We start from the raw sequence: 11,663 nt of genomic DNA, 5'->3' as shown, positions 1-11,663 counted from the left end.
TATAAATAATTAAAAAAAAATAAAGCATAAAGCATAAAGCATATAAAAAAAAAAGAAGAAGAAAGAAAGAATAAAGAAGTCCTCGTCCAATCACTACAAGAAAAATGGGTTTAAGCGGCTTTTTTTTAACGGCGTTTTTTTAAACGCCACGTTTATTAATATTTAACGACGTTTTATAAATACGTCGCATATTCCGGTAATAAAATGGTACCGTTTTGGAGCAGGAGGCGTTTTAAATGCCTCCAAATATGTTCTGCCTCACGTGCCTATTTCTAAGAATACTTGTTCAAGCTTTGTAAACCCTATTTTGATTCCTCACGCCTCTCTCTTGCTCACCCCCAATTGCTTCTAAACCCTTGAGAGCGATTTCGTCAGAGCGATTTCGATTTGAAGCTTTGAAGCTCCACTGTCTCTCTCTCTCTCGATTCATCCTTTGTTCTCAGCGATATCGATCTCAAGTTCTGGGAGATTGCGAAGAGAGAAGAGGGGTTGGTTTTGATCACAGAGGAAGTGATCTCAGGAGAGGCTGTGCTTGATTTCTCAGATTGGTCTCAGAGCGATTTCGATTTGAAGTACTCTCTCTCGATTTCTAAGCTTCACCGCAAAGTATTGATTTCTCTCTCTCTCTCTCTCTCTCTCTCTCTCTCTCTCTCTCAAGCTCTTCATTCCCGTTTCTTTCGATTTGGTTATTGAGATCTATTGCTTATTTGTGTTGTGTGTGTGTGTGTGTGTGTATATATACATATAAATGTTTGGTTTCTTCATTTTTTTTTGCCCCACTATGTCATTGTTTAGCTTACTTGAAATCTTAGTTACATTTTTTCTAGCCTTCTGATATGTAAAATTTTTATTTCCTCAAACTCCTTATTTATCACCTTTACGTGCTTAGCATTTTTTTTTCCCATGAAGATATGATTGATTGGAAATCTAACAGTATAGATGTTCAGTGTTACAATATTATTCTTAACAATATAGATGTTTAGTATTCCAGAAAGAAGTTGATAATATTTGCTCAGAAGTTATTTCCAGGCCTCGCTGAATTGCTCTCTTTGTTGAGCCCTCTCCCTTTGCGTGAGTATCTAATTCTACTTCTAGATTAGTTTATACGAGAATCTTTGTTTATGTACTGTTTTGTTAATCCAAAGTTGAATCTATGGTGTGGATTAGATTTGGAATAAAGCTGTAAAGTTTGTAACATTTTGTGCAAAAAATCTTGGTGGAATCTATAGATTAGGATTGCTTAAATTGGATTTGTTTCTTATAATGAAAATCTGGCAATGTGCTCTAGTATGGGGTTTAGTTATAATTTATTTGTTTCTCCAATTACAATGGTAGCTTAAGGTCATTTAATAGTAAATTGTAGTCGTGTATGTGACTTGATCAGCTTTCTAACTTAGCTGTTGTTTGATGTGTGGAGTTATAACGTCAACTATAACTCTGATAGGTCTTTTGTAGCCTGACTTGGTTTCATTAACTATATTTTGGATGAGTTTTTTTTTTAAGAATCCTGTTTTACAGCTCATTTTCCTTTTCAAATATACTGACTGAAATGCTTCTTATTTCTTCTAAAGTCACTGCTTTTTATAGGCATCAAAGTCATTGTCTCCCACTACAAAAAAGAATATGAAAAAAATAAAAAATAAAAAAAACCCAACTATCTTCCCAAACACAAAAAAAAATTTCTCCAATAATATCGTACAACTAAAAAAACCTACAATAAAACCCACTTCCCAAACTTTGTTTTCTGTTAATCTGAGGTTGACAAAGAGAATCCCCTTCAAGATGATATTAGTAGAGTCAATGAGGATGATTTAGCACTACACTCTAGCAAAAGAAGTACAGAATTTGAGTCCAATAATTTGTTTTGAGCTTGAGGAAGACTTGAAAGTGTCTATGGATGCAGGTGTCCCTCAAGCCACATCAGGAGATGATTGCTACTCACTGGTTGAGCGAATTGATTACATGGGTGAGGTGTTTATTTGCCTTTCACTGAGTTGTTTTGTTCTCTATTTATGCAGTTTCTAACAGTGTATTTCACACTTTGCAGCTAAACATTCTGAGAACTTGGATCTAGCGAAGGAAAGGGAAAGAGATGAAGACCCCACCACAACAGGCAAATACATAGACTCAAGTTGCGTTGTGGCCCATAATGGAGTTGATGATGACAAAGCTTCTGTTTTTGCAGGGCAGAACTTACTAGAGTTTGAAGATGGTGACAGCCCTGGTGAATTAAGGAACCTGGAGTTGGTTGTTGAGGACTATTTAGTTGAATCTAATGAATGCAGTAGTTCAATGAAAACCTCTGAAAATGTATATGTGGAAGCTAGGCAAATTAACATTGTTGATCTCTCTGAGATAGAAAGAATCAGACCCACTACAGATTCTGGATCGTCTGAGAGAGAAGTTGCAGACAGTGCCGGCAATACAGCTTTGAGCAGCATTGAGAAAGTTTCTGAAGATACTTACATAAGAAGATATGAATCTAGCAGCAATTCTTGTTAGAAGCAGCAGCATCGTTTAATGGAGGTTTGCACGCAAAATACAGACATTGATGAGATCAAAGCTCTGATGATGGTAGAAGGCACTCCATCGTCCAATTCTGTGAAGTTGCAGAGTGATTCTGTAGAGCTAGAATGACATGTTCCTGCCAGAGAATCCTTTGTTGTTACAGAGACAGAAAACATTGTATTGGTGTTGGCTAGCAATCCGAATTTGCTCCAGGATAATATACACAAGGGTGATGATTATGATTTGGTTTCTTGATCCCAGATCCAAAGTGGAGATTTTGATCACAAAACCTTAGTCAACCTGAAGCCAGTTGAAGACCAAGATAAGGTTGGTAATGTGGTTATTACTGAACCCACTTTCGGAGCTGATGGCTTCTCACCTGTCCAACAGGAAGAGCATGTTGGTAAATGAATTATTTTCCTTTTGATTCTATAATTTACTGTACAAGATTCTCACAAAATGCTAACTTTATTGATCAATGATATGGGGTACCTTACTCAGCAAGTTTGTTAATTACGGAATTTTTTATGTCTTATTTGCTGATGTCCAGAAGATGACCTCAAAACTCTGTTTGCTACACCAGAAAATAATACAAATCCTGGTGAAGAAGCAGCGTCTAGTTGTGAACCTGAAATGGATGACTTAAGAATGCAGGAGGGCTCAACTATTGGCAACATGAAGAACGGAAAGTTAAATCATAGGGAGTCACAGTTAGTTATTGGATTAACAGAAAATGAAGATGAGAAAATGACATATAAAGAAAATGCATCACCAACTGCCAATGAAGAGAAGGTTACTGGTGAAGGTCCTGATGAAAGTGCATATGGTGAATTTACCAAAGTGAATGGCACTGCTTTTGAAGGGTTTGTCTCCAAAGAAAGCTATGTTGGAGAAGATAAACAAAGTGAAAGCTTGAATTTCAGTGGAAATGCTTCAGAGGGAGGCACAACTGAGAAAATGCTTGAACTCGTGGGAAATGAGTTTATTGCAGAATCTCATGTGGTGTATGCTAGCATTGATTGTCAATGCTCTGAAGCAAAAATTCCTCACACAGCCCATTTTGCTCCAAAATATCAAGGTGCACAGTGAATATTCACGTAATATTTTATGATATTTATTGGAGAATGATATTGACTTGTATTCTTTTATTTTTCTTTTTTTTTTTTGGTATGAGTTTAGCATTTTCAACAAACACAATTCACTTTATGAATATACAATGTAGAACTAAATGGTGAATCTCATGTACACCAAGGTGGCCTCAGCTCTGGTGCCAAAAGGAAGAGAGGCAACTGAAGTTGATCAAGTCAACCTGTTTGATGATCATGGTTTGAAAATTTCCTATCTCGTTTCTATTGACTGCAATAGCAAACAAAATTCACTTTATGAATATACAATGCAGAACAAAATAGTGAATTTCATGTACACCAAGGTGGCCTCAGCTCTGGTGTAGAAGGAAGGGAGGCAACTGAAGTTGATCAAGTCGACCTGTTTAATGATCATGGTTTGACAGTTTCCTATCTCGTTTCTATTGACTGCAACAGCAAACAAAATTCACTTTATGAATATACAATGCAGAACAAAATAGTGAATCTCATGTACACCAAGGTGGCCTCAGCTCTGGTGCAGAAGGAAGGGAGGCAACTGAAGTTGATCAAGTCGACCTGTTTGATGATCATGGTTTGACGGTTTCCTCTCTTGTTTCTATTGACTGCAATGAAGACAGAGGTATAAACTTCTGGTTTTGGAGTTGTTATTCCATTTCCTGAGCTTGTTAACTTTATACACCACAAATGAGAAAGTCATCTTTTCACATTGTTTCATGTTTTATATTGTGTTTACTTCACTGTTTTATAGGCAATGGTCCTGCTTCTTTGGACAAGTCTTTCGGGGAGGATAAATATGTAGCAAAGGAGAAGGTTGTAGGTGGCATGATGGATAAGAGGATAAATATGTAGCAAAGGAGAAGGTTGTAGGTGGCATGATGGATAATCTTTCAATTGATGCTACAGATGGCTCCAACGTTGGAGAAAATGTTTTTAGTGAACAAAAATTTTCTGACATGCAACTGGCTGGCCAAGATGTGCTGGAGGAAGATGCCTTTGTGAGTGACGTTGGTGGTTTGGCATTAAACAATTTGTATCCAGTCTATGATTTTAGTGGAGTTCAAATTATCAACTCCAAGAGAAACTACAAGAAAAATGTGCTATATATTGTTAATTACTAGTTCACTACATTAACATATAAAACTATAAGTATACAATATCTTCAGTTTCAGAAAATATGATTAGACTCTGTAGCATTCTTAGTTTGTAATATCTTTTACAAATCAATTCTGCATGTATATTGAGAAGTGTTGTAGCATTCTTGGTAGGCTGTCTCTGGTGCAGGTAGAAGGTTAAGTAACTCAATAACAAATAATACTAGTACATGATGTTTATTGCACTAGAAAAACTAGAATAATTCTTTATGTTGGGGATAGAGTACTAACATCAGAGGGGAGGAGAGTTGAGCAAGGGACAAAAATGGCGACCGACTCTGCAAGAAGGCTATTTTAGAGGTCAACATCATCCGCTAAAGCCTTCCTAAGTCGTAAAAGTCGAACCCAATCGCCATCTAACCTCGGTGGACTCGCACCCTCCTCAAATTCTGCTCCTCCCTCTCACATCTCTCGCCACCACCATTCCTTCTTCTCCACCAGGTACACATTTGTATATGTGAATGGGGTGGTTGTTTTTTGAAAAGGGTTTTTGTTAATTATGTAACTGGTCGTAGATTTGGGGTTTTCAATGGTCAATGTAGTAGGTTGGCAGTGGAGTTGGGTTGTGGAGAGTCATTGATGCCTCTTCACTCTGCTACTGCTTCTTCCTTGCTCAATTCTGTGTTGTCTTCAAAGGTTGGCCAATGGGGTTGTCTCTCTGAAGGTACAAATTAATTACCAAAAGTCTTTCCCATTTGGTTTATTTCTCAGAGTTGTTCAATTCATATTGAAGAATGTTTATGGTCGTTGGTCATACTATTTGTGTTGCCATTTGTTTTTAAAAAGTGGGGTTTTATGAATAATAATCTCTTGTTATAAATGGTTTTGCACTTGTTGACATTGATGAAACTGGATGGAACCAAATTGCATTCGCTTCTATTTGAACTTCATGTTTATCGTTCAAACAAACTCAAGATAGAACCTTAAAAGGACATTATATTTTTTGGTGGGTTATGTAAGGGTATGCATTTATTAATTTCATATGTATATAGATGCATAGCTTGTGGTTAGCAATAATAAGAAGAATACAGAGAAGGTAATATTTCAATGGTAATTTTAATTTTCTATTAAAATTATTGTAATTTCTTGACTTAGGTGAGGATAGTATATGCCATAGACATGTTGCATCAGTATTCATCTGATGCCCAATTTGTGGGACCACAAAATGTTGTAACTTGATGATGATTTTTATTTGAATATTGTTGTGGCAACACTGAAGCTTTTGTGATTTGATTAGAAGAAACAAAGGCATGTAAAACTTGAACATTCTTGAACTGAATGTTATCTATGTATGTGAATCTGCTTTATTTTCAAGCAATGGAATTAGCATCGGCCTAACCTATCAAATCAATACCCTGGGCCAGTTCAATAATAGTCTGATCATTTAACATGTTGCAGGAACAAATTGTTCGTATCTTCTATTATCTATCAGAGGCTTTTCCATAAATTGAGCTTGGTTTGTTGTCAATTAAAGGTCTAGATTTGTTCATCATAGACCTGTTCAACATTGGCCCAGATTTTTGGTTGGATTCAAATTTGAATTTGTATGTGATGGCAAATCTCAATTTGATAAGGTTATTCACATTCTAAAAGAAAAAATATGTTAAAGACCCTTCAGAAGTCTTGCCTAATTTGACATACATTGGTACAACATGCTACAAATCAACTTATTTATTTTATTTGGGAGAGATACAAATCAATAGCATTTTTATTTTTATTTTTTCTTTATATGTATTTAGTGCTTCTTGGTATGTGATAAAATATTCTTGTTAGTGCTTCTTCAAGTTTTAAGTACTGTTTATTAGTACTGGGTACAAATTCTTCAATTTGTGTTTATTTTGGTGAATCTGACTGCAGTTTATGTTCTGATACAGGCATGTAGACCAGTGAAGACTACAACTTTAATGCTAAGACATGATTTTTGCATATATGTTAGTTTGTGGTTAATGTTAAGTCATGATTTTTGGATATATGTTAGTTTGTGGTTAATGTTAAAACATGATTTTTGGATTTTGGATATGTTAATTTTGTGGGTAATGGTGATTGGATATTAATTGAATGAGAAAGTGAATTAATGCTTCATTACAGCTAATTTGAATGGGAGTTATTATTTTATATTAGTGCTATTACAGGTATTTTTTTAGTTCAATCAAATAAAATTAAGCACAATTTTTTTTTTTAAAAAAAAAAGGGATATGACAGCGTTTCTACAAACGCCTCTTATACCCTACATACTAACTATTTTAAAAAAAGATATGACGGCGTTTTTCCAAGACGTCGCTAAATATCGTCAGTGACGTTAGCCTGTGTTTAGGAGGACATTTGGCGGCGTTTTTAAAAACGCTACCTATACTAATATCACGACGTTTTTAAAACGTCATAAAGCTATAGCGACAGTCGCGTCCTCAGCGTTTGGTGCTAAGCGTCACAAAAAGTATTGGCGGCGTTTTTGACACTTTTAGCGGCGTTTTTTAAACGCCACTAAAAGTTAAATTTCCTGCAGTGAATGATTCACAGTTGCCTAGCTGTGAATCCGTAAGAAACTAAGCAAGCAAGAAGAGAGAGAGAGAGAGACCATGGCTGATGATGTGCCCATTTCAATTTTATTTCAGAAATTACAATCTGTTCTTGTAGTTCTTGCCGAAGGAAGATTTATCTTTCCAGGACTAGCAAATCGTGTGGATGTTGCCTTGAAAGAACTCAAACAAATTTTGATCTTCCTCCATGTCGGAAACAACAATACCACTGGCTTCGATGAGTCTCGGCTTCGTCTTTGGCCTCAGCTTCTTCGCACTCTTTACTCTGCAGAATATATCATCGAATCTTTCCTCCTCAACACCCAACAAAGGAGACCATGGATCCAAATCCAGTTCACCTACAAATGAATAAAATTGTACGAAGCTTCAGAGATGTATCCACTCAATTATTTCCACATCAACATCGACCGACAACACAAACAGACAAATACAATATCCTCGATCATAAGAAATTTAATCAAACATTCGCAACGCACGAAAAAATGCAGCACGATGTACTTGTTGGACGTGGAGATGTCGAGAAGGAGTTAATAGCTCAATTGACCGACAACGAGGAGGAGAAAAGCCTCCGTGTGATTTCTCTGGCGAGCGAAGAAGCGCTTGGAAAGACCGCACTGGCAAGGAATGTCTACAACAGAGTAGACATTCGGCAGCATTTCTAGAGCCGTGCTTGGCTCCACGTCGCCAAAGATTTCACATACAAGGATCTGTTGCTTGCAATAATCAAACAGATTCCAATATGTAGCGTATTGGCTGACGTGGAGCTTATGAGCAAGCACCAACTGTCGGCATTGCTTTTCCAAAATTTAATGGAGCTCAAGTTTCTAACAGTATTGGATGGTATCTGCACCAATCATGTCTAGCTCATGTTAGCACGTCCCTTTGCTGACGCTGCGAATGGAAGTAGAGTCATCCTCACTACTTGCGACTCTAAGGTTACATCCGAGGTTGACTGGTGGGGTCACCCATTGAAACTCATGCGATTATCTGATGAGAAGAGTTGGGAATTGATCCTAAAGAAGGTGGTAAATGGGGCAAATTATGATATGAGTATAGATAATTTGAACAATTTCAAGGTAGGAATTGGGAGAATATGTCGCGGTTTTGCTTGGAGGATTGTTGTCGAGTACACAACTGAATGATGAGTGGTCCGGTGTAATTGATCATCTTTCACAGTACTTGGGGGATGATGATCAATCAGTCGATCTCTTGACTATCGTAGCTTTAAGCTATCATGAGCTACCATATGTGTTAAAGTCGTGTTTCCTTTATTTGACTCTCTTCCCTAAAGCGTATGAGATTCCTACGCGGAGGTTGTTGCAGTTGTGGATTGTCGAGGGATTTATTCAAATATCAACTACTACCGCGGCTAGTGTCCTTGAACCTGAAGATCTGGCCAAGGCATATTTGGAAGAACTAGTGTCGAGAAACATGATTGAAATAGCAACATGGAAAGAAGATGGAAGCCCCAAAACATGTCGAATGCCGAGCTTTCTTTACGATGTCTTCCTGCCAAAAGCCGAGGATATAGGATTTCTTCAAATCCGCCATTGTAATTCACATGTACATGAGTCTAATCAGATTATTCGGAGGCATATAGATCATTATGTTGGGGTGAAGTCTACTTTGGAGTCTCATACTCAACATCTATGTTCGTATGTTTCACTCGAAGCCCAAAAACAAGGTACATCTAACAGAGAAGTCAGTACATTGCTTAACACAAGAATAGTAAGAGGAGATCTAGAGGTATTGTCCTGATGAAAGTGCTTGATCTAGAGGGTGTCTACAAACCTTTGCTACCCGAGAAACTCAGCCAATACTTACAGCACCTAAGATACATAGGCTTGCGATGGACCGGTCTAGAATCATGTTCGGAATCAATTGGGGATCTACCATGCTTGGAGACTTTAGATTTGAAGTATACTAATATAACCACTTTGCTGGGTTCCATTTGGAAGGCAAAGAACCTTCGACATCTCTTTATGAACAAGGTGTCAATTGCGAAGCCATCATCAAAAGAGTCTTCACCGACAAGCCTTCAAACCTTAATAGGGCTCCTGCTTGGTGCTAAGGACCCTTATATTCTCCCCCTATCGACTTAGGTGGAGACATCAACCATACCCGCCAAAGTTCGACACTTCAAATGTTTGTCCCTCGACAAAGTCTTTGTCAACATATCCAAAATATTATCATCTGTGTGAACCTTTTTGAGTTGCAACAATTTCGAATCTAACACATCACGAATCGAATGGTGAGAGGGAGATTTATAATCTGGCTTTGGGCCGTGGTAGAAGCTGGATAGATTAGGACCGACCATGCTGGGCCGAGCTAATTTGGGCCTATCCAGAGTGGGTTTTGCCTGGTTGAGGCTCGAGCCCTTATTTAGGCCGAGCTAACTTGGGCTTCCCTAGAGTTGGTCTTGCTCGGTCGAGGCCTAGATCCGAGGTCCAAGTCCCGTGTTTGGACCGAGCTAATTTGGCCGAGATGATCATCTGCTAGCCCGAGCTTTAGAGGAGCGCGTTTAGCTCGGTGTGAAGAGTTTTCTGAATGCCGGGTCGGCCTGTCTTAAACTTGGCTCTGCCGGAATGTTATTGAGCCTGGTTTCTATGGGGCTCGGCAAGTGAAGCACTCGGGCTCGTTATGCAGCACGGTCGTGAGAAGCCGAGGTTATGCCACCGGGCTACCGAGCTCCCGCTAATGTAGTCTGGCGGTTTGGTTAGGTGGTGTCCGCTGGATTTGTGCTGACAGATGGGAAAGCAGCTCCACATGTCAAAAGACTAATGGGAGTAGATTTGAGCGTAGAAAGTGTCACGACCCAAACCTGCCCTTGTAGGTTCAGCACCGTAACCGGCCAGTAATCCGTGGATTACCAAAGGCCTCTGAACAGATTAGCAAATAATAAGGAGTTGCAGAAGCAATAATACAAAGTAGACAAGGTCCAATGAGCTGTGATAACGTACATGGGACAGAACATTTCAAAACTTATATATATACATAAGCATGCCAGTCAAAAGACACCAATATTTACAAAATGTACTTCCCAAGACCTGACTGTACAGAGCAAACACAAAGACTAGCATGAATACAAAAACAGCCATGGTATTAGGCTTCGATTAGAACCTCCTCGGAGGCACAACGGTTGGCTAACAAAAACAGTACAGAAGGCCGTCAACTCTGGCCCTGGTCAAGTGCCGGCTCACCTACATATATAATATAAACTGTGAGCGAAAGCCTAGTGAATAATAACAAAGTAAAGGGGTTATATGAATGATGTCCAGCACAAGTTAGAATCCAGCATTTAAATTAGAGCGTAATCAGGCTTCAAACAGAAACAGATTCATATACATTTTCATATTCAGATTTTGCATAAGATCATACGTGATACACCCATTAGCTATCAGATCAGATTGGTCCAGAGACCCACGTACCAACGACCACAAAAGTCCATATCTTGCGCGCAAGTAGCCATGGTATTGTTACCCCCAGGCAAGGGCCACGTGCAGATTGGCCATGGTATTGTTACCCCCGGGCGAGGGCCACATGCAGATTGGCTGCAGTATTGTTACCCCCAGGCGAGGGCCACATGAACTAAGGGTGCCACAAATACTTTTCAGAATATTGGACATTCATTCATAATTCGTAAGATAGCATTTCAGAAAACAAATCATACCATACCAGTCAGAAAATACTTAAGTTAAACATAACTTTACAGAGTTATTACTCACAGTGGGCCTAGAGACAGACAGACAGAGCAGATCGATCAGACAGGACGTGGCACGTGACCTACACGACACATAACAGATGCACACATGAAACACACGTTCTAATTGTACAAAACTTATTTCATTGGCTCATAGTATGTTTCTAATCTCTTACCCTCACTATAGAGTCTTAAACATGGCCTAGGAGTGCCTTGGATGGAATGAGGATGCAAAGATGCACTTTAAAACACTTTTCAAAATTTTCAGAAAATAGGGGTCTCGCTCGAGCGTGGCTTTCTATGCTCAAGCGGACATGCAGACAAAGGATCTTCGCTTGAGCATGACTTCTTTCGCTCGAGCGGACTGTAAACTATAGTAAAAGTACTGGATGCACAAAAATCACGCTCGATGGGCGCTCGATCCACACTTGAGCGTAAGACACAAGTCCTCGCTCAAGCGTGCATTCCCTCGCTCGAGCAGACTGTAAACATGTGAAAAAGTACTGGATAAACGCATTTCACGCCCGAACGTTACCTTCCACGCTCGAGCGGGATTCATGTATTCAAAGTGTACGCTCGGGCGTAAAGTCCTACGCTCGAGCGTGGGTCCAAAATCTGGAATTTCCATATTGAACCTCCAAGCTCAAAACCAACTTTTAAA

General features: G+C 38.9%; 1 protein-coding gene and 1 pseudogene across 21 annotated transcripts; both read left to right on the top strand.

Moving 5' to 3' along the window:
• Positions 1–262: 262 nt before the first annotated feature.
• Positions 263–4,858, top strand: LOC114308673 (uncharacterized). 21 transcript variants are annotated; one of them, XM_082919690.1, is made up of 10 exons: positions 303–606; positions 1,030–1,071; positions 1,904–1,971; positions 2,048–2,113; positions 2,186–2,911; positions 3,059–3,586; positions 3,771–3,833; positions 3,908–4,009; positions 4,084–4,233; positions 4,363–4,858. In XM_082919690.1, the coding sequence occupies exons 6-10, from the start codon at positions 3,142–3,144 to the stop codon at positions 4,461–4,463; spliced, it is 861 nt and encodes a 286-aa protein (XP_082775816.1). In that variant the 5' UTR covers positions 303–606; positions 1,030–1,071; positions 1,904–1,971; positions 2,048–2,113; positions 2,186–2,911; positions 3,059–3,141; the 3' UTR covers positions 4,464–4,858. The 21 variants fall into 21 exon arrangements, with proteins under 21 accessions (XP_082775823.1, XP_082775819.1, XP_082775817.1 ...); XM_082919688.1 differs by having other exon boundaries at positions 306–606; positions 1,904–1,966; XM_082919687.1 differs by having other exon boundaries at positions 318–606; positions 992–1,071; positions 1,904–1,966.
• Positions 4,859–7,784: 2,926 nt separating this feature from the next.
• On the top strand, positions 7,785–9,404 carry LOC145821489 (putative disease resistance RPP13-like protein 3; annotated as a pseudogene).
• The last annotated feature ends 2,259 nt before the right edge of the window (positions 9,405–11,663 follow it).

The sequence above is a fragment of the Camellia sinensis genome, chromosome 3 (genome assembly GCF_055761805.1).
Source record: "Camellia sinensis isolate YWXY chromosome 3, ASM5576180v1, whole genome shotgun sequence".
Taxonomy (NCBI): Eukaryota; Viridiplantae; Streptophyta; class Magnoliopsida; order Ericales; family Theaceae; genus Camellia; species Camellia sinensis.
This window is presented reverse-complemented; position numbering and strand designations above follow the sequence as displayed.

Coding starts and splice junctions, on each gene's coding strand:
- LOC114308673 (XM_082919697.1), top strand. CDS start 3,142: ATGGATGACTTAAGAATGCAGGAGGGCTCAACTATTGGCAACATGAAG. Junction 4,010..4,083: donor CGACCTGTTTAATGATCATG/GTTTGACAGTTT, acceptor TATACAATGCAG/AACAAAATAGTGAATCTCAT. Junction 4,234..4,362: donor TGACTGCAATGAAGACAGAG/GTATAAACTTCT, acceptor ACTGTTTTATAG/GCAATGGTCCTGCTTCTTTG.